The following is a 23189-nucleotide window of genomic DNA, read 5'->3' as shown; positions in this document are numbered from 1 at the left end:
CCTGAACTATGTTTTATTTGCAAGTTTTAGAAGAGGGTCACCACTGGACTTTCTTTCTCAGGTTATTTACTTCCTTTTCTTTCAACAGCTTCCTGCTGTTTTGCCAACTACACTGAACAGCTGGCTGTGTCCCCAATCTCTAAGGTACATAATACATACTGGGACCGATGTGGCCAACTTAGCTCAAGGTAAGCCAACATCTTATTAAAGATTTTCAAGAATTCAAAATTGTGTCCTTTTTAAATTGCTGCTGTTCCATTCAGGTAGAACGCTTCAAAACTTTGGTCCTTTAGGCAATAGCCTAGTGGCTATGATTCTGGACTGGCAACCTAGAACTCGAGTTCACAATTCCACCATGGCAAGTTGTGAAATTGAAATTAATAAGGGTGGTAATTTGTGGGCTGGCACCAAAAAATGGCTGTGAAAGCTGCTGGACTGTTGTTAAAAATGCAACTGGTTCCCGAAATGCCTTTAGGGAAGGAACCTACCACCCCTCACTGGTCTGGCCTACATGTGACCCCTGTCCCATACTAACAACAACTTGCATTTATATAGCACCTTTAACATAGAAAAACACCCCAAGGTGCTTCACAGAAGAAGGAGATATTAGAAGGGGTGAAAGAGGTGGGTTTTAAGAAGGGCCTTAAATGAGGCGGTGCAGTTTCGGGGGGGAATTTCAGAGTGTGGGGTCAAGATGGCTGAAGGCATGGCCACCAATGGTGAGGCAAAGGAGGGGGGATTCAGAAAAGGCCAGAATTACTGGAACAGAAAGTTCAGGTGGGGTTGTAGGGCTGGAGGAGGTTACAGAGTTAGGGAGAAGTGAGGCCATGAAGGGATTTAAACATGAGGATGAGAATTTAAAAGTTGAGTTGTTGGTGGACTGGGACCCAATGTGGGTAAGCAGGGGCGGGGGTAATGGGTGAGTGGGATTTGTTACGATATAGGACATGACAGTAGAGCTTTGGATGAGCTGAAGTTTACAGAGGGTGAGGATGGGAGGCCGGCCAGGAGAGCATTGAAATAGTCGAGTCTGGAGGTGACAAAGGCATGGATGAAGGTTTCAGTGGTAGATGGGCTAAGGCAGGGGAGGAAGCAGGTGATGTTACTGAGGTAGAAGGAGGCAGGATTTGTGATGGAAAGTATATGGGGTCGGAAATTCTGCCTGAGTTCGAATAGGATGCTGAGATTGGGAACAGTCTGGTTTAGCCTGACACACTGGCCAGGGAGAGAGATGGAATCAATGGCTGAGGTATGGAGTTTATAGTGGGGTCAAATGGCTTCAGTCTTCCCAGTGTTTAACTGGAGGAAACTGTGGCTCATATGAGATTGGATATCAGACAAGCAGTCTGAAATAGTCTGACATCACAGAGGCACTGGAGGGATAGAGGTGGTGAAGAAGTAGAGCTAGATATTGTCGGCATACTAATTTTGACGTTTAATGCCCTCAGGGCAACTAGGGGTGGGCAATGAAGCCTGTTCTCCCAGTGTTGCCCACATCCTAAGAATAAATTTTTAAAACTACTTTGTTGATATTAACAAACAAATGTTTATTGGATTTGTATGACATTCCGATGTGCACTGTTTTAACAGAGGGATTGACCCATTTAAAATAAATAGGTTCATGTCTGAGCTAAAATACCAGACTGAAGAATTTGATATGGACATGTTAATGTCATCAGAGTAATTTCTAGGTTATTGTGTTTGTGCAAAGATAAGAAAAGCAGCAAAACAGACGGACGTCATGTTTGTAGTCGTGATATCATGCACATGTGATGTGATGGTGCTTTCATGACACAATACTGCATTTCAGTGTGTTTCCATTGCAGTGTTTGATAAACAGAAAAACCTCCCTTTTGAAGCTATAGCAGCTTTGTCACATTGCTTGCAGGTTGTCAAACACAAAATTTGGTCCATGTAGTTTTATTTTGATGTTTTATTTATGCATTTTAAATGTCAAACTCATCACAATATGATCCATAGAAATATAATATTGGCCAAGCAGGAATCCTCCTTCAATGAAATGGTTGTGCAGTGTCTGGAGACACCTTTATGAAGAAAGGAAGCATTATTATTTAAATATTGACAACAAAGCAAACCACATTTAAAAATTGCATTGTAATTAAGCCATATTTCTACCACAATATGGTTGCAAATGAGGTGAAATTGTTCTATCTGGCATTAGGTCATCTCTCCTGTGAAAAGATTATATGAGTAAAAATAGAACAAAAATGTAATGAATTACAAAAATATTGTAGAGTAATATTGGTTACTGATTATCTATTGTTATTCATTACTACAGATGTGAGCAGTACATGAAAAGAACAGATTGCTTCTACCATTGTTCATCCCATGCCTTCAACTGGATCAATCCCAATAACTCATATTCGATTCTTGCCGTCCCAATCTGTCGGAGCTATTGTGATGACTGGTAAGCTTTTTTAAGTTTCTTTCTCCAGTTAAAGACAATTTCACCTATTCCAATTTTCATCGTATTTTCATCTTTTTACAATGTGAAATTTGGATTTTCTGCAAGAGAGTAAAACATTCATCATTATATACTTCAATAATATAGAACTTAAAATACATATAATAGTAATTTGGTTTGATGAATATATACTGGGTATGGGAGTTTGTAAACATTGCAACCTTTTAAATGTTAAATTGTTTGATGAATTTTGTGCTTATCAAAATGAGAGATGTTGGTGTTTAATACTTTTTTTTTATTCGTTCATGGGATGTCGGCATCGCTGGCAAGGCCAGCATTTATTGACCATCTCTAATAGACTGAAACCAATGCCAAGCAACCAGATATCAGGTGTAACAGGACAGATACAGAATGAAGCTCTTTCTGCTCCAAACCAACAAAGTATCCCAAGCCCAATCTCAGAAAACCACCTTCCACTGCCCATCAGTATGGCATTTCCATTTGCCACACCAGCCATTCTTTTGGCTGAGTGAGATTGCCAGTTCAATGCTAATTTGTACTTGAGTTTTGTACTGTAGACCCACAAGGTTGAGTCTTCCCAGCTTATTTCATTTAGAATCCGAATGGTCAGAAAATAGAAATCTTCATCAATAAGAGCTGGACACCAGCCCCCTCCATCAACCAGCACCCTCTAATATTGTTATGAGTGAGCTTTTCCTTTGGAGGGAGAGAAAAGAATGTTAAAGACATGTGAGCGACCTCATATGAGTGCATGCATGTCATGGTGATGAGGAGCATGTGCATTATCCCTTTAAATTAAGTGCCCTTGAAGACAAGGTGACCGAGTGACAGACCTAATGACATGATAGAATGATTGTGCTTGAGTGTTTCTCTTTGCATTAATGAGTTTCCCTGATACCCAGGTGCTGAGAGAGAAAGAGAGTTCTCGGTAAGGAAGGCAGTATGAGTGGTAGATGTGTATTGCACCATTGCCTCGATTTACCATAGCTATCCTTGTGAGGCCATTGAAGCTCTTACTTCACAGTGTGGGAGTTCTTTGTGTGATGGAGGTAACACTGACTGCCTCTGCCACCTCCCTCTACACATCCTGAACCACCCTGTTATGGGGTTCCTACCCTCACTGTCCAACAGTCTTGCTCTTCTGCCATAGACTTCAGTCAGCAGCACCACTGCAGATGCATCAATGAATCTGGGAGTCCTTCCTGCTGCTGACACCCCGAAAGTTCAGACATTCTTACAGAAAAATTATATTTCGCTTTTAATGGCTTAGCGTTTTAAAGGCTGCTACAGAACTGAATTTCCCTCCTTCCTAGCAGCGGAGACCCTATCAGGAGTGGTATTACTGCATCAAACCCATCCTGCATGTTTAATTCAGGCCCCAGGAGGAAATTTTAGTGGGTTACTGGAGGATTCACGTGGGTGGGCAATATTCCTGCTCTGCCGCTAACCGCCAATGGGAGGAAGGTTCAGCCCATCAGTGGTAGTGATCATAAAGCAGTTATTAATGAACGAACATTTGTTTTCTACAGGTTTGCAGCTTGTAGAGATGACCTGACCTGTACTAGAAACTGGATTGCTGATTGGGAATGGGATGATAATGGAAATAGATGCAGAAATGAATGTATTCCATACCATCAGGTAAGAACAGTAGAATTACATTTTAATGGTCAGTTGATGGATTTAGCACACAGGTGTGGTAACGCACATAATATAATGGGCATATTTTGAGCTGGTAACTACATTGAAAGAAACAGCATTGGCATGATTAATATGCAGGAATCATTGAAGTCAGCTTTTGTTGATATCCATCATAAATTATGGAATTTTTGTGTCAATGGATTCGTAAACACCAATTCTCTTGTGAATGTGGGATAATGTAAGTAATGTGATCCACGAACATTCAGCACCAAATTCTTTCAAAGGAGTTGTGAGAATTCTTGAAGGCTTGAGATGAGTTGAGCAGAGAAAGTAGCCTATCTACAACAATAACTTACATTTATAAAGTGCTTTTAATGTAGAAAAGTGTCCCATGGCACTTCACAGAGGCATAAGGAAAGAAGATTTTAGGAAGTGACCAAAAGTTTGGTCAAAGAGATTGGTTTAAAAGAGGATCTTAAAGGAGGAGAGAGAAATAGAGAGGTGGAGGATTTAGGGAGGGAATTCCAGAAAGTGGGACCTAGGCAGGTGAGGACTCAGCCACCAATAGTGGGGCGAAGGGAGGGGGTGATGCACGAGACTTGAGTCAGAGCAACAGAGAATGCAAAGTGGGGTTTTGTAGGGTGGAGGAGGTTTACAGAGATGGAGGCATTTAAACACAAGGATAAGAATTTTAAATATGAGGCATTGGGGGGCTGCGAGACAATATAGGTCGCCCAGGACAGTGGTGAGTGGTGAGTGGGATTTGGTGCAGGATATCATACCGGCAGCAGACTTTTGGAAGTTTATGGAGGGTGGAGGATGGGATGCTGGCCAGGAATAGTTGAGTCTGGAGCTAACAAAGTCATGGATAAGAGTTTCAGAGGCGGATGGGCTGAGGTAGAAGGTGGGTGATGTTATGGAGGTGGAAGTAGGCAGTCTTTGTAATGGAGAGGATATGGGGTCAGAAACTCAACTTGGGGTCGGATAGGATGCAAGGTTGCAAACGGTCTGGTTTGGCCAGATAGTGGCTGGGGAGGGGATGGAGTCAGTGGCAGGGTCTGAAGACGATGTCTTCGGCATTCCCAATATTTACCTGAAAGAGGCTCATCCTGTACTGAATGTCAAGATAAACAGTCTGACAGCACAGAGGCAGTGGATGGGTTGAGAGAGGTCGTGGAGAGGTACAGCTGGGTGTCATCAGTGTATGTGTGGAATCTGACCCCTTGTCTGCGAATGATGAAGGGGCAGCACTTAGATGTGACAGAAGAGGGGACTAAGCATCAATCCTTGACAGACTCCTGAAGTGGCAGTGCAGGGGTAGAAGGAGAAGCCATTGTAGAGATGCACAGGCTATGCTTGGATAGGTAAAAATGGAACCAAATGGGGCAGTCCCACCAAGCTGGACAACGGAGGATAGGTGTTGAAAGAGAATGGTGCGGTCAACCGCATCAAAGGCTGCAGAGAGGTTGAAGATGATAAGGAGGTATAATGCACCATTATCATAATCATAGACAGTGCTGTTCATACTTTGGTTGGGGCCATTTCATTGCTATGGGAGGGGCAGAATCCCGATTGGAGAGATTCAGATGGGGAATTGCAGGAGAGATGGGCATGGATTGGGAGGTCACAACATGTTGAAGGACTTTAGAGAAGAACTAGCGCCTTTCACGACTTCAGGACATCCCAAAGTGTTTTACAGCCAACAAAGTACTTTTGAAGTGTAGTCACTGTTGTAATGTGGGCAACTCGACAGCCAAATTGCGCATAGCAAGGTCCCACAAACTGCAATGTGATCATGACCAGATAATCTGTTTTAGTGATGTTAGTTGAGGGATGAATATTAGCCAGGACACCGGGGACAATTCCCCTTCTCTTCTTCTAAATACTGCCATGGGATCATTTACCTGAGAGGGCAGATGGGACCTTGGTTTCATGTCTCATCCGAAAGATGGCACGCCTGACAGGGCAGCACTCCCTCAGTACTACACTGGAGTGTCAGCCTAGAATTTGTGCTCTCGTCTCTGGAGTGGAATACAGAGAAACTATTTCCTCTGATGGGGGAATCCAGATCAAGGCGGGTACAAACCTAAATTTAGAGTTTGGCTATTTAGGAGTGAAATCAGGAAGTATTTTTTCACACAAAGGTCGTGGAAATCTGTAACTTTCTTCCCCAAAAGGTTGTGGATCCTATTTACCTGTCTTTGCTCCTTATCCCTTGATACCCTTAGCTAACAGAAATCTATCTATCTCAGTAATGAAAGCTCTAATTGTCCTAACATACACAGCCTTTTGGAGGAGAGAGTTCTAGACTTCTACTACGTTTTGTGTGTAAAAGTGTTTCCTGATTTCGTCCCTGAATGGCAAGGCTCTAATTTTAATATTAAGTCCCTTTGTTCTTGATTCCCCCACCAGAGGAAATAGTTTCTCTCTATCCCATAAAATCCCTTTAACATTATAAATAATTCGATCAGATCACCCTTCAATCTTCTATACTCAAGAGAATACAGGCCATGATTATGCAACCTGTCCTCATAGTTTAACCCTCTAAGCCCTGTTACCTCCTGATTGATCTGCTTCTCCTTTGGTATAGTCTTATCCTGCTTGCATCTGTCATTTTCTCTTCCTGCTGCTCCTGGTTTGCCTCAATTATAAGGAAATATGGAAATGCCCGTAGTGAACCTCATGGTAAGGGTCCCATGACAGAACAGTAGGAAGAAAAAGATTTCCATGCCTGAGACTTCTGAAAGGTAATTTACAGAGTTCTTTCTTAACAACACAGCTGAGATAGACTTTTTAATTGTTTTGGTCAAAACTGATGTTTCAGACAAAGTCTGTGGACATTCAAAGCCTGTGAACGCAAACATTTCCTGGTTTTACAATTCACACCCCTCTTCTACAAGTTTAACTTGAGTCAGGTGCAATTCTGGTATAAATGATGGAATTGCTGAGACAGCAAGTTCTGCCCTCATTATTCTGTCATTTACAAACATGCAAACTTTGGGGGTAAGCGCTTCATATGCCAGCACTGACCTCTGCTGGTATTTAGTGTGTCATTTAGAACAGGTGTAACTCTGGTGTATCTGAATTATGCCCTAAATTCCAATTCCCTATGCTGGAATGTTCTGTTTATTGATCTTCCAATTTCACTGGGTTAAACACTCCGGTCATCCACACTCACCCATATTGTAAGTGTGCTGCAAATGTTCAAGGACACTTACTCAGAAAGGAAAATGAAGAGTATATTTGTGCCAGAGTAGGACACATCATGAAGTACCAGTGCAAGTACTTTCCCTGGTTAAAGTGATGTAGTGGGTGAGTTTCTAGGTGTTGGTAATTTTCTTAATGATCTAATAACACCCAGAAATAACAGTTCTGTGTGCATCAGAACAGATGTTCCCCTTTTCCAATATAAGTTTATGGTCCTGAACATTGGTTTTCAAAGCTGTCAGGAAAATAGGAATTAAGGTTATTAATTGTAGGGCACAGCCAATTAAAATCCAGCTATGTTACAATTATCAAATGGGCCTGCACACAGCATTTATAAATCAATTGTTAGAGGACAGCAATATGGCATTTGCCCCTTTCATCCTTTCCTTGGCCAAATGCCGTACCTGGGAGCAAAGATGACTGGTGTCTGTTTGCTTGGGGCTCTTCAGAGAGGCAATTACTGAAATATGGCAGATAACTTAAGTGTGTCCTCTACAACTCGAACTACCTCTACCTGTGGTCCCAGTGCTTTTAAGTGTTTTGCTCTGAATCATTCCAATGACATGAACTTTCTCCACATGCATTCAAAAGTGATCGGTGCATTCTTTCTGGGAGGTTGCAAAAACACTTATTTCCAGAGTTGCAGCTACACAGTTGGAAAACAGCAATAACTGTATGCTGTTGTCAGGTTCTCCAAGGTCTTGACTATACTCACGTGGAGATAAGAGTGCACACAGTAAATCTCTTGCCGTATGATAATCACTGCTTGGCGGCCTTTCCTTATATGTATTTGATTTTCTTGGAACATCTGGGAGACTTGCGGCAGTGTTTTTTGCTCTGCAGGTGCAAGGGCTCATCACCAGTAGAAATTAGTGTGGATGTCTGCCAGAGCTATTTCACACTGCACAGAATGATTCATTTTCTTCGAATGATGTATATTCACTTCTGGTAGGAATTAGGCATCTAACATATGAAAATTACAGATGATGTATGTTAGTACAAATATCCGGTCCAGGACATTGTTAGGACCAGATGGTTTTTGAATAAATAAAAGCTGGATGAAACTGGTCTCCTCTATGCCAGGATTTATCTTCCACAGCATGACAAAGACACAGCTCAGCTGGACGTTCCTTACAAGTTCATGACCAGAACAGTTGCTAGTACTTAAGTCAAGCATTGATGCTTACACCAGGAATACATTAGCTGCTGCAGCCGGAGCTCAATATTCTGTACTAAATTGAAATATTTCTATATATACCTGTGGTAAAGCTTTACATACCACTGCCTTGCCTGTAAAACTGCGACCCAGACAGGATCAACACCTGGAACCTATCCTTATGTGCTGAAGTTGAAATACAGACTTAACCGTCTTGCCCAACCAAGATTGCTGGACTATGAATTCGGGTTTTGAGCTTGCCATTTAGTACCAAAGTGCACATTTTCCATTCCTATGCTTTCTACAACCATAAAACTCAATATGATGAGACATCTGTCTTCATTAGTTGCCTTCAGCTGCACTCTGTTATTATCCCACCCAATATACACACACAGAAATGTACTTCCATTTCAGTAATCAAGGAATGTCATCAGCCTCATGATTTCTGTTGATTTATTTGGCTGTAAAATGTGAAATTACGTTATTTACAACACAATGTCACTCTTTGCAAAATTGTTTTCTGCAGCCAAGGGCACACTCAAGACTGTGCTCCAGGAAATCTGCAATTGCACTTTAATCACGTTTCTGAATTTTTGATCATTGTTATTGTCATAGAAAGGATTTTTGGTATTGAGTTATGTTTAGGTACTGTGTTTTAAAACAAAGTAAATTCAGTTTAAAATAAAAGAGCTACAAGAATTGCAAATATGTATTTAAGTCAAATAGGCCAATTTGTGGAATCTCATAGCTCACAATTTATTTTAAACCAACACAATGAGTGTCTATTTTCTCAACTCAGGCCCAACAACGAGAATGGAGGGGTCATTAAGCAATTCATTAGCTCATCTCAGATGGCCAACAAATAGTCACATCCATTCTTTTCATATAGACACTGCCCCTCTATTCAGGGCTAGTTAGGTATTAAATGCGACTGCAAGGTGTATGCCCGGGGCTGAGAGCTGGAAGCTAAATTGCAGGAGTTCAGTTTTTGCAGTTAGAAGTATTCGAGAAAACATGTAAGTCAGCCCAGAAAAGGGACAAAGTGCATGGTTTATTATTTTTACCCATTTTTTGAGAGGAGAAATGAGACTGAGTGAAGTAAATGAAATTTGCTTTGATTGTTACTCTTTACATCGACTTGCTGTCTGTGAAATAGAGCAGCTTAACGATTCATATCTGACCTCATCTTACCAAGTGTTTCTCAGTTTATCTTCAAAAGGATTGGAGTCATTCATCTTATTGCTCTTTGTGGGACTTTCATGCAAAAATGGTTGCCGTGTTTGCCGACGTAACACTGTAACTGCATTTCAAAGTAGTTCATTATTTGCGAAGTGCTTTGGAATATTTCTGAGAGATGTAATAAGGCATTTTATAAATGCAAGTCTTTGTATATTTCTCTCCTTTTCTGCTTTTGATAAGAAATTAAACATAAATTGCATATGGCTTTATCTTGTTGTCTTGTCTTGCCCCTTGGCTGAACAGAGTGCTATATCTGATGATGCTTGTGTCCTTCACTGGGATTTCGTATTAACTTTCAAAAAACATCCCTTGAACTAGCTCATTCACTGCACTGTGCCATCTCGTGCAGTCTATTCTCACTCAAGGAAAGAGATAGGTTTTATATCACAACAGAGGCTGGTATTTTTGCCCTACTACCCTATCTTGGTTCTCAGTGTGAAAATGAAGAGCAGTAGATAAAAGCAGAGCCAGCTCAGGGAGAAGAGAGATTGGCAGATTCTGTGTATCCAGTGGTTAAACTTGAATTTGTTTAGATGGGATACTCAGGACCCTGGTAACCTTTGGCCCTGGCCTTTTAGAAGCTTTGATTCCAGCCTTTGTTATATCAGTTTTTTTTAAAACAAGAATTAAAACATTTTTCTTCCAGTCAATATTCTATTACTGTGTATAAAGACGTTTTAAAATGTAAAAAAATAGTTTTCTTTTAAATCCCTGAATGGCAGACAGGGAATTAGATCCCTGTTTTTGGTATGCATACTGTTCAAATCAGTATTTACCATTGCGGGATATTTTTTCAATTTTTTTTTCTTTTTTATCTCTTCTTCCCAGCAACAGCAGATGAACTGTTACCGGAGAATAAAGTTTAAAATTAAGGAATGCAGGAAATACTTTAAAATGAAAAAGATCGTAGTTTTTACAACATTGAGACAACCCTGGCCAAAATCACAAATTACATCTTCTGCGACCACAATTGATGTGCATTGTCCCTCCTTATCCTGCTGGATCTCTCCACAATGTTTGACATGGGCGACCGTGGCATCTTTCTCCATCGCCTTTCCTCGGTTGTCAAGCTCCATCGGACTTTCCTCGCATGATTCCACTCCTACCTGCCCAAGGCAGCCATCACATCTCCACCAACCCCTGATTTGACACCAAGAGATTTTTTAAATTAACTGAACAATTGAAAGATATTACATGTTTGCATTTTTTTTAAATCAATTTTCTCAGTCACTTTGTCTCCTCAACTCCTTGCTTGGGTATAATTCCATGGACAGCCATCACCCTTCAGCACTGTGCCAAGTGACCATTATGCAAAATCAATTCACTCCTTCGAAAAGAGCTAGATAAATAGCCAGTAGAGGATGAGACTGAAGGATGAAATATAGATTGGTTATCAAATACTTAGGAAAAACATAATGATTCTTGCACTGCTTTGAACATAAAAAATGTAATTGTCGAAAGCAACTGATCAGAGTTGAATAATGTAGGTTGTAAGGTTAGAATGAAATTCTGGAATTTCACTTGATTACCTTTGGGTGTCAGGGAAAATTTTCCTCGGAGGATCAAATAGGTTTACAATAGGGTAAATTGGTCTGTATAAGGAATGGGCTAGATGGTCTTTTTTCATGTTTTCTCATGTACCCACACCTTGCCAGCAAGTTTTTTTTTGTTAGTTTAGAATAGCAGTATGGAAATCACAGTGGACTCAGAGAGAAGTAAAACAGATATCTTACAGTCCCTTTTGATGTTGCTACAGCAACTCCTCTGTGATGGGGATATTGCAGCTGATGAATCTCATTCTGTATTCTGTATCTTTGAGCAATTGCATCTTCAATGCACATAAGCAATTGGAATTGGTGTTGTACATAAAAAGTGTGTGATATGATGAATATCTGCCAAATAACAATCACATTATTCTTTGTGTAGATGTATATAGATGGAAAGGACCTCTGTAATAACATGTGGGGTATGTCATTCAACGTGTCCTCATCCCCTTGCCACTGTCTGATGATGGACGATGATGATAATCATGTGATTCAACATCTGCTGGCCCACAACAAAGGAACACCGACCCCAGTGGAAGCTATTGACAGAGATGTCAAGAAAGACGCGTTCTGTCAGCGGAGGCATAAAAAATTGCATTAAAGGAGAGGGAAAAGGAGAAAAAAGGGACAAAACAATGTAAGTACTTAATCTGTGGAATGCAATTAAATTTCTCACAAAACTTGTCTCAAGACTATAAAATTCAAATTTCTCCATTTGAAATATTCTGTCCATTAGCATTATAAATGGGTGGATCTGACTAGTGTTAAGTATGACTGTTGATAAGAGTCACATATTCAGTTTCTAGGAATTTTGCAACTGAACAATCTATGTCCCGAGCTCACTGTGGTTTACTTTGTTTTGGGGTTGTCTTACACTTTTATTCCTGATATGGTTACCAGTGCTGGATCAGATATATGGTACAGTTCCTGCTTCCCATTTTGTAAGTTATTTATCGTCCTCATTGCTCAGTCTTTCCATATCATGTTTCAAGTGGCTCATTCACAATCTTGGTCATTAAGACATCTATTCTTGCCAGCTCACCAATGATGCCCTATATTTTTTCAAAGCCTACTAATGATGTATACATCACTAGCTAACCAGTGTGAGACACATGTACTTTCTCTCGTGTACGTGTGAGAAAGTGAAAGAGATGAGAAAACTCATGTAATGCCAAAGAGAACAATTTGAGAGTTCAGGTTGATTTATGTTACGGTTAGAGGCTGATCCTGGTTAACCCTGAAATTTTAATTTGTGAAAGTACACAGCTGAACGTGCACAGCTGAACATCCATCTAAATGGTAAAGAATTAATCTGAGTAGCTACCAGCTCTCCTGGGTGGTTTCCCCTTCATTTTTGATAAAGTTACGGCAGTGGAATGGGTGCAGCTCTGAGGAAATTCTGGGCCATTATGTTGGGAAGACCGAAGCCATTGTCTACGGTCCCCGCCGCAAACCCCGTTCCCTAGCCACCCTGGCCACTGTCTGAAGCTGAACCAGACCATTCGCAACCTTGGCATCCTGTTTGACCCTCAGATGAGCTTCCGACCGCACATCCACTCCATCACCAAAACCACCTACTTCTGCCCCGGAACATCGCCATCTCCGCCCCTGCCTCAGCTCATCTGCTGCTGAAACCCTCATCCATGCCTTTGTTACCTCTAGACTTGACTATTCCAATGCCCTCTTGCCCGGCCTTCCATCTTCCACCCTCCATAAACTTGAGCTAATCCAAAACTCTGCTGCCCATATCCTAACTCACACCAAGCCATGTTCACTCATCCCCCTCCTATGCTTGCTGACGTACATTCACTCCCGGTCCGACGATGCCTCGATTTTAAAATTCTCATCCTTGTTTTCAAATCTGTCTGTGGCCTCGCCCCTCCCTATCTCTGTAACCTCCTCCAGCCCTACAACCCTCTGAGATCTCTGCACTCCCCCAATTTTTGCCTCTTGCGCATCCCCTGCCATGCCTTCAGCTGCCTCGGCCCTAAGCTGTGGAATTCCCTCCCTAAACCCCTCCGCCTCACTACCTCTCTCTCCTCCTTTAAAATGCTCCGTAAAACCTACCTTTTACCAAGCTTTTGATCACCTGTCCTAATATCTCCTTATGTAGCTTAGTGTCAAATTTTGTTTGAATATCGCTCCTGTGAAGCACCTTGGGACATTTTATTACATTAAAGGCGCTATATAAATGCAAGTTGTTGTTATGCAACCACTGAATTTTGTTTTTCGGTATTTTTTATTTTAATTTCTAAATTTTATTTATAACAAATTTTTGCATTCATCGAAATGAGGGCTATCACTGCACCTTTTGTCAGCATCCAGTATCACACAATCAAATGACATTTTCCTCTACTCTGTGTCTTAACCCAACCTTCAAAGAGCATTCCCTACTTTACCATTATGACTTTTTCCATTTTCTACACTGGTCATTTTTATAATCTCTGAGTGACACTACCACTTTGTTCCAAATTATGGGCCCATCCCCATTAGGAACTGAGTTGAGACATGTAAACTCATTATACTTAAGAGAGAAAACTGATAATGACAGTTAATGAAAATGACTCAATTCCTAATGAGGATGGGCCTGTATATAATATTAGGTTTGACTGGATTTGAACCCAAGTTCTAGAAGTGTAAAGCCAGTGTGCTATATATTTGAAATTACATTTTTTTTGAATTCATTGAATTCTACCCACCCTCTTTATATAAAAAATCCGATGGACTCCACTGAATTGGTCATTTGAGAATTGGATTTCAGCATGAATGCCACTAACACCTCACTGTAATTTTTTTACAGTTGTAATTGATGTGTTTGTAATAAAGTCATGCAGATATTGTCAGATTTTCCCTCAGCATGGTTATTGCTGTTTTCAGATGCCTTCATCTAGTAGTTCAAATGTGTGAATTGATTTTACTTGCCCCAACTGCAGTTGATATTTGTGAATGACAAACAGCTCTGAGATTCCAATTGATCAACATCTAGTTATGAGGTTAGTTATAACTATGCAACTGGATCCTGCCTCTTACCTAGTTTCTTCTCATTGAATATCTTAAGTAACTGACAATCCTGGAAGGGGGGTGGGGTGGGAATGAATTATGTAATTAAATCAACAGTCCAAACCGTCTCACCCAGGATGGCGGGGTGCGGGGTGGGGGGCGGGGGGTGAAGACACTGGTGCAATCAGTTCTGAACCAGAGAATTTATAGAGAACTATCAAAGTTCACCAACTGAGACAAGTGAGCTAAAGTGAGAAACAGTTCAGAGGCATCAAATCCAAACCTTCTGCTAGGCTTATATCTCTCAGATCCAACCACATTTTATGGATATTTTCATTTAATTTTATATTTGTTAAGAGTTCCTTTCCGATTTTTTTCAGAGTAATGTTGCTCACATCTTTCTTTCATTCACAGCACTGTAAAGAGCTGAAGACGTTTCTGATCTGAAAGAAATTTACTTGAAGAAACAGGCATAATATTTTGAACAGAGAACCAAGTAACAAATTACTTAAGTCAAATAAAGAACGTCAAGAAAAATTAAAAACTTTTCACTACCATCTTTATGATGTTTACATTTTTTAATGTTCATTGCATGTTTTGGGACATTGATGGTTTGTAATGTTGCCTTGATTGCTAAGTAGGTGAATGCTAAATTCCATACAATATTTGAAAAATATTTTATCCGAAATTCCATGCGATCTGTATCAGCCGAATCTCCCCCCCCCCCTCCAACCCCGCCACCTCCACTGTTTGATAAAACACTTTACCTTTCTTAACCTTCTAACTTCCATTCTTCAACTCTTTGAAGTTTAGTGTATTGGAAAAAATATTGAACTGTTCAAATGCAGCTCACTTGACGACTGGACAAGGTATCTTTCCCACCCCTTCCACAGACCAGGAATCAAATCCCCATAACCTGTTTAAAAAAAATACTTTTTCAATTTTAAAAACTCCCCCATTTCATCTTTGGTGGGAGGGAATAAAAATTTAAATAAAGGGGAGAAGTAAACATAATTGTGTTGTTATGACATAATGTAGTAATCATCTCCCAGCCAAGTCTCAGGTTTGCACCAGCGGGACTTCTGCTTGAGTATTTTAAAACATAATTTCACTTTTGCCCTCCCAAGTGTGCGTGAGTAAATGAACCGGCCAACAGATTGGCGAATGTATAATTATAATTGAACTTGTGCACAAGGATTGAATCAGCGGGTATGAAAAATGCATTGTGGCACACTTCAGAAATAGAGTGTTTTTCATGTGTTTCTGTTGTATGGAAACTACATTTCTCCATTGCTCTGCTCCAGAAACTGAAAATTTACCAAGATTGTATCCTCTCTTTTGCTTCGGAAGTGTAACATTGTTCCAGAGAGTTCTGACTGAACTTACATGCTGAAGTCGACCCCACTAATTTAATTTCCAAGTGGAAAGTCCTACATTACTCCCTGATTTCTAAAGGTAAACAGCAAACCTTGATAATATTCGCCCATCTCCGCTATTCAAACCCAGCATACTTCCCTCCAAAAACATTTCACTCTGCCCTGCAGTTCCAAAAACGGTCGTGTCCCACAGACTAGTTATCATTTTAGTCCCTGTTTTCCTAATCTTCAATCCCATTCCCAGTGATCGCTTTACTGAACACCTCCCTCTGTCCGCAAGCGTGACCCTGAGCTGCCGGTCGCTTGCTATTTTAATTCCCCTTCCAAGTCCTACTCTGACCTCTCTGTCCTCGGCCTCTTACGCTATTCCAATGAAGCTCAACGTAAGCATGAGGAATAGTACCTCATCTTTCGTTCAGGTACTTTACAACCTTCCGGACTCAACATTGATTTCAATAACTTCAGGTCATAACCACTTCTCCCATTTTTCGGTCAGCTAGTGTTGGTAATGGTTCTGCTGCTGCCATTTGTTTTTTAACCTGTCCCATTATCACCCTCCTTGCCTTGCACCATCATCCCGTTTGTCATTTAATCACTCGTGTCCTCTACCCTATCACAGACCTTCCCTTTTGTTCTTTCCATCCCTCCCTCCCTCCCCCCTTTCCCGAGCTCTGTACTTGCTTAAAAACTTTAACTCTTTTAACATCTTCCAGTTCTGACGAAAGGTACTCAACCTGAAACGTTAACTCTGTTTCTTTCTCCACAGATGCTGCCTGACTTGTTGAGCTTCTCCAGCATTTTCTGTTTTTTATCCAGTTTATTATTTGAATGAGTTAACATACATTTTATACAGATCTTCAATATTATATATCTTCAATAGTAAAATTATTGAGGTTTTGTTTTTGTCACTATTTGACATTAGGTAATGCCTAAAGTGTAACAGAAATGCCAGCTTCTATTGTTCAATAGGTAACACTCTAAGTGAGGCAGCTATTGAGAATCATTTAAACTAGATGAGTGGGAGGGAGGAAACAGGATCCAGGATAGACTGGACACGGGAGAGAAGGTAGGTGAAAGTTGGGCATGGACACAGAAACCCAGAAAGGCATACATGAACTGGAGACCAGGAATAAGCAGACACTGGGGGAGTTGAAAGGAAATAGATCTTTATTATGAGGTTTCTCATAAGTGCTAGAAGCATTGATTATAAGGTGCCAGAATTGAAGGCCGCTCTGCAGTCGGCAACAATAATCTAGTGGAAGTATCAGAAACATTGCTAAATAATGAGGATACAAATTAATATAATATTCAGTGGTATAGAGTATTCAAAAAAGACGAAGTGGACAAAAAAAGGAAGTGGAGTAGCCCTATATGTCATGGACATCTGGGAGGTAAACAAAGTTGATCCTGTGGAAGGGGGAAGGTTATTGAATGAACTATTCGAGGCAAACATCTCGAATACAGAAAATCTAAGCTAACTGTCGGGGGGTGGTACAGATCCTCAGACCAGCATGAAATAAATGACAAGTTACTCTATGAAAAGATAGGAAGGGAATGTCGGAACAGGAAAGTTATTTTAATTGAAGACTTCAATCAACCAAATGTAAACTGGGAAAATCCAAGTGTTTCAGAATCAGATTTGGTAAATTTAACTCACGATTGTTTTGACCCAGTGCATCAAGGAAGTAACAAGAAGCAGTGCTTACCTTGACCTCTATTTAGAACACCTTTGAAGGTATAATTTTATATACGCGGGATAAGTACATACAGAAAACTAATAAGCTCAGACGAAACAAACATGATCCAAAATGTATTAACAAGTTAAAACTGATATAAAGAAGAAAAATAACCTCCACAAATAATGCAGACAGGACGAGAGGTTCACTGGAATAAATACAAGAAAATGCAGAAAAGAGCTAAAAGGGTGATCAGAAGGGCAAAGAGAGACTTAGAGAAAGGCAAATCAGCAGAGGCTAAATCTAACAGTAAAACATTGATTTCGTACTATAACAGTAAATGGACAGTCAGAAAAGAGGTGAACATAAGAACATAACAAGTAGGAGCAGGAGAAGGCCATCCCGCCCCTCGAGCCTGCTCCACCATTCAACAAGATCATGGCTCATCTTCTACCTCAATGCCATTTTCCTGCACCATCCCCAATCCCTTGATGTCTTTAATATCTAGAAATCTATCAATCTCTGTTTTGAATGTACTCAATCACTGAGCCTTCACAGCCCTCTGGGGTAGAGAATTTCAATGATTCACCACCCTCTGAGTGAAGAAATTTTTCTCCTCATCTCAGTCCTAAATGGACCACCCCTTATTCTGAGACTGTGACCCCTGGTTCTGAACTCCCCAGCCAGGGGAAACATCCTCCTTGCATCTACCCTGTCGAGCTCTGTAAGAATTTTGTATTTTCCAATGAGATCCACCTCTCATTCTTCTAAACTCTAGAGAATACAGGCCTAGTCTACTCAATCTCTCCTCATACGACAATCCCGCCATCTCAGGAATCAGTCTGGTGAACCTTCGCTGCACTCCCTCTATGGCAAGTATATCCTTTCTTAGGTAAGGAGACCAAAATTGTACACAATACTCCAGGTGTGGTCTCACCAAGGCCCTATATAATTGCAGAAAGACATCTTTACTCCTGTACTCAAATCCTCTTGTAATAAAGGCCAACATACCATTTGCCTTCCTAATTGCTTGCTGCACCTACATGTTAGCTTTCAGTGACTCATGTACAAGGACACCCAGGTCCCTTTGAACATCAACATTTCCCAATCTCTCAACATTTAAAAAATACTCTGCATTTCTGTTTTTCCTACCAAAGTGGATAACTTCACATTGTTCCACATTATATTCCATCTGCCATGTTCTTGCCCACTCACTTAGCCTGTCTATATCCCCTTGAAGCCTCTTTGCATCCTCCTCACAACTCACATTCCCACCTAGTTTTGTGTCATCAGCAAACTTGGAAATATCACATTTGGTCCCCTCATCCAAATCATTGATATAGATTGTGAATAGCTGGGGCCCAAGCCCCGATCCCTGCGGTACCCCACTAGTCACAGTCTGCCAACCTGAAAAAGACCCATTTATTCCTACTCTCTGTTTTCTGTCTGTTAACCAATTCTCAATGCATGCCAGTATATTATCCCCAATTCCATGCTCTCTAACTTTGTTCACCAACCTCCTGTGTGGGACCTTATCGAAAGCCTTCTGAAAATCCAAATACACCACATCCACTGGTTCCCCCTTATCTATTCCACTAGTTACATCCTCAAAGAACTCTAATAGGTTTGTCAAACATGATTTCCCTTTCATAAATTCATGTTGACTCTGCCAAATCCTATTATTATTTTCTAAGTGTCCTGTTATCACATCCTTTATAATAGATTCTTGCATTTTCCCTACTACTGATGTCAGGCTAACAGGTCTGTAGTTCCCTGTTTTCTCTCTCCCTCCTTTCTTAAATAGTGGGGTGACATTTGCTACCCTCCAATCTGCAGGAACCATTCCAGAATCTATAGAATTTTGGAAGATGACAACCAATGCATCCACTATCTCTATAGCCACCTCTTTCAAAATCCTGGGATTTGGATCATCAGGTCCTTGGGATTTATCAACTTTTAGTCCCATTAATTTCTCTAGTATTATTTTTTTACTAATTTCTTTCAGTTCCTCATTCTCGCCAGACCCTTGGTTCTCTCGTATTTCTGGGAGGATTTTTGTGTCTACTTCTGTGAAGACAGACACAATATTTGTTTAATTTCTCTGCCATTTCCTTATTCTTCATTATAAATTCTCCCATCTCTATCTGTAAAGGACCCATATTTGCCTTTGGCATTCTTTTCCTTTTTACATACCTATAGAAGCTTTTACAGCTGTAAAAGCATAAACAATACAAATGGAATTAAAACTGAAGATAAGCAAAAGTTAGTTAATATGTTCAGTGATTATTTCCTTCAAATATTCATAAGGAACATTCCTTCCAGGGATAGATAGTATTTATCTCAGAGTGCTGAAAGAGACTAGGGAGTAATTTGATGATACACTGACAACCATTACAATGAGTACTGGACACTAGGGAGGTACAACTAGATAGGAAACAGGCCATTATGCTACCCATATTCAAAATGGAAAATAAAACAGACACAGGCAACTGCAGACCCATTTGTGTCCCCTCCATTCCATGTAAAATAATGAAATTGGTTAGCAGGAGTAAACTTGAGGCTTAACTGTATAATAATAACTCAGTAGATAGTAGCCAACCTGGGTTCAGAATGGGAAGATCATACTTGACCAACCTTTATGGCTTCTTTGAAGGAGTACCAATTACAACTTGCATTTATATAGCACTTTTAACATGGGAAAATGTCCTAAGGTGCTTCATGTAGGTGTAAGAGAAAAATGGATAATCTGTTTTAGTGATGTTGGTTGAGGTATAAATATTGGCCACAAAGGAAGCAAGTGAGTTGGAGAGATGGAAGAGTTTAGGGAGGGAATTCCGGAGCATGGGGCTTAGGTGGCTGAAGGCACAGCCATCAATGGTGGGGTGAAGGGAAGTGTGGCATGCACAAGAGGCCCGAGTCAGCGGAACAGAGACTCCGGGAGGAAGTTACAGAGATTTATGGGGTGAGGTCATGGAAGGATTTCAATATGAGGATCCAAATTTTAAATTTGAGGTGTTGGAGGTCTAGGAGCCACGGTAGGTCTGTGACGACAGGAGTGAAGACTTAGGATATGGGCAGCCATGGTTTGGATGAGCTAAAGTTTATGGACGGTGGTGGATGGGAGGCTGGCCAGGAAAGCATTGGAATAGTTGAGTTTGCAGGTGACAAAAGCAAGGATAAGGGTTTCAGCAGCAGATACATTAAGAGTGGAGTGGAGGTGGACAGTTTTACGGAGGCAGTCTTTGTGATGGAGAGGCTATAGGGTTGGTAGCTTAATTCAGGATTGAACAGAACACTGAGGTTGTGAACAGTCTGGTTCAACTTGAGTCAGTAGCCAGGGCAGAGGATGGAATGAATGGCATGAGAAAGGAGTTTTAGGAGAGAGTGGTAAAGACAAAGGCTTCGGTCTTCCCATTGCTTAGCTTGAGGAAATTGGGGCTCTTCGAAGATTTGCTTTGTCGGACAGTGGAGGGAGGGGTAGATAGAAGTGGTAGAGAGGTAGAACTAAGTGTCATTAGCATATATGTGGAAGCTGATCCCATAGCTGTGGATGATGTCAGAGGCAGCATGTAGATGAAGAAGAAGAGAAACCCAAGAATGGATTCTTTGTTGACACTCAAGATAACGGTGCAGGGTGGGAAGAGAAACCATTGGGAGAGATGTTCCGGTTACAATTAGATAGGTAAGGGTGGAACCAAACGAGGACAGTCCCACCAAGCTGAAAAGGCACTGGATATGGATGGTGTGGTCAACCATGTCAAAGGCTGCGGAGATGTTGAGGGACAAGGAAGGATTATGCACCGCGGTCACTTCAGTTAATGCCATAAGAACAAAAGAAATAGGGGCAGGAGTAGGCCATATGGCCCCTCCTCTGCCATTCAATAAGATCATGGCTGATCTTCTACCTCAACTCCAACTTCCCGCCCGATCCCCATATCCCTTGATTCCCTTAGAGTCCAAAAATCTATCGATCTCAGTCTTGAATATTCCCAACGACTGAGCATCCACAGCCATCTGGGGTAGAAAATTCCAAATATTCACGACACTCTTGAGTGAAGAAATTCCTCCTCGTCTCAGTCCTAAATGACCGACCCCTTATTCTGAGACTATGTCCCCTATTTCTAGACTCTCCAGCTGGGGGAAACATCCTTTCTGCATTTACCCTGTCAAGCCCCCTTAGAATCTTATATGTTTCAATGAGATCACCTCTCATTCTTCTAAACTCCAGATTGTATAGTCCCCTTTTACTCAATCTTTCCTCGAAGGACAACCCTCTCATCCCAGGAATCAATTTAGTAATGCCATTTCAGTGTCTTATGGAAATCTGATTGCAGAGATTCAAACATGGAGTTATGGGAATGGTGGGCCGGGATATCAGAGGTGACAACACGCTCAGGAGCTTTAGAGAGGAAAGGGAGGTTCATGACGTGAGGATAGAGGGGGTTGAGGGTGGGTTTCTTGAGGGAGTGATGCCGGCAGTTTTTAAAGATTTGAGGATAGTTACTGAGGAGAGGGAACCATTTGCAATGTCAGTTAGCACAAGGGCCAGAAAGGGAGGTTGGGTGGTTAGCAGTAGGAATGGGGGTCACAGGAGCAGGAAGTGGGTCTCATGGACAATGTGAGCTTGGAGAGGGCACGAGTTGAGATCGAAGAGAAATTATCTGGAATATTTCTTTAATTGAAATTGTAGTAGAACAAAGGACACATGTTTAAACTATTTAATAAAAGGTTACTTTAGGACTGAGACAGGAATGATTAACACTTGGAATGGACTTCCTGATAGTGATAAAGGTGAAACCCCTGAATGCATTTATGAAACAACTGGATGCTGCAATGGAGGTCTATAAAGTACTTTTGGATGGGTGAACTAATGGACTTCTTTGTCCTTAAGTATCTTGTTGGTAACACCTGCCATACACACTTCCTCCATTGGTAGTGCTGTTCTTTTCCACTGTCTGAATCCTGAATCCTTTATTTCATTTGTTGTGTCACATTTTCGTTACATCGAGTCCACAGCACAGAAACAGGCCATTTGGCCCAACGGGTCTCTGCCAACGTTTATGCTCCACAAGAGCCTCCTCCCTCCCTACTTCATCTAACTCTATCAGCACATCCTACGATTCCTTTCTCCCTCGTGTTTATCTAGCTTCCCCTTAAATGTATCTGTACTATTTACCTCAACTGCTCCTTGTGATAGTGCGTTCCCGCATTCTTACTCTTCTCTGGGTAGCCATGATGTGGAGATGCCGGTGATGAACTGGGGTGGACAAATGTAAGGAGTCTTACAACACCAGGTTATAGTCCAACAGCTTTATTTGAAAATCACAAGCTTTCAGAGGCTTCCTCCTTCTAACCCTAACCCACCCTAACCCGAACCCTAATGCAACGGAGGAAGCCTCCGAAAGCTTGTGATTTTCAAATAAAACTGTTGGACTATAACCTGGTGTTGTAAGATTCCTTACATTTCTCTGGGTAAAGAAGTTTCTCCTGAATTCCCTATCGGATTTATTAGTGACGATCTTATATTGACGACCGCTAGTTTTAAATGCCTCGATTCACCGTCCTGCAACCTGACCCCGACCACTCTCCTCCTCAGCCCCACTTACCGATACTTCCAGTTACCATGGTCAAATAAATAACACCAACTTTTGAGCACATTCTCCAAGGGTGCCAAAGCGATCGGTGGAGCCCAGTTTTCAGTTTGTTATTTTGATTCCCAGAACAGACATTCCTGCTATTTTGTTTCTGTTGTTTTTCAAATGTCAAATGGAAACCAATTCATCCTAAAAAAAATGAAAATAATTTGGAGAAGTGTAAAATCTTTCAGTTTTGTCTGAAACACTCTTTAACAGGGAAAGTTATCTTTTTACTTTGCTTCAATGTCGTCTGTTTTTGGTGTCAACAAAT

General features: G+C 41.0%; 1 protein-coding gene and 1 long non-coding RNA gene across 2 annotated transcripts in view; one reads left to right on the top strand and one right to left on the bottom strand.

Moving 5' to 3' along the window:
• Positions 1 to 14789, top strand: part of LOC137325269 (riboflavin-binding protein-like) — a 20399-nt gene extending 5610 nt beyond the window's left edge. Inside the window, exons 3-7 of the mRNA XM_067990159.1 lie at positions 89 to 188; positions 2300 to 2428; positions 3976 to 4084; positions 11613 to 11867; positions 14645 to 14789. Of these exons, the coding sequence (XP_067846260.1) occupies positions 89 to 188; positions 2300 to 2428; positions 3976 to 4084; positions 11613 to 11831 (557 nt within the window). The 3' untranslated portion in view covers positions 11832 to 11867; positions 14645 to 14789. The remainder of the gene's footprint in view (positions 1 to 88; positions 189 to 2299; positions 2429 to 3975; positions 4085 to 11612; positions 11868 to 14644) is intronic.
• Positions 8888 to 23189, bottom strand: LOC137325270 (uncharacterized). Its single transcript, XR_010963854.1, has 3 exons — positions 23153 to 23189; positions 22889 to 23065; positions 8888 to 10826 (listed from the first exon to the last, which is right to left on the bottom strand). It is a non-coding gene; the product is annotated as an uncharacterized lncRNA (long non-coding RNA).

This window comes from Heptranchias perlo, chromosome 9 (genome assembly GCF_035084215.1).
Source record: "Heptranchias perlo isolate sHepPer1 chromosome 9, sHepPer1.hap1, whole genome shotgun sequence".
NCBI lineage: Eukaryota > Metazoa > Chordata > Chondrichthyes > Hexanchiformes > Hexanchidae > Heptranchias > Heptranchias perlo.
The sequence above is the reverse complement of the archived record's forward strand: the minus strand, read 5'-3'. Positions and strand labels throughout refer to the sequence as shown.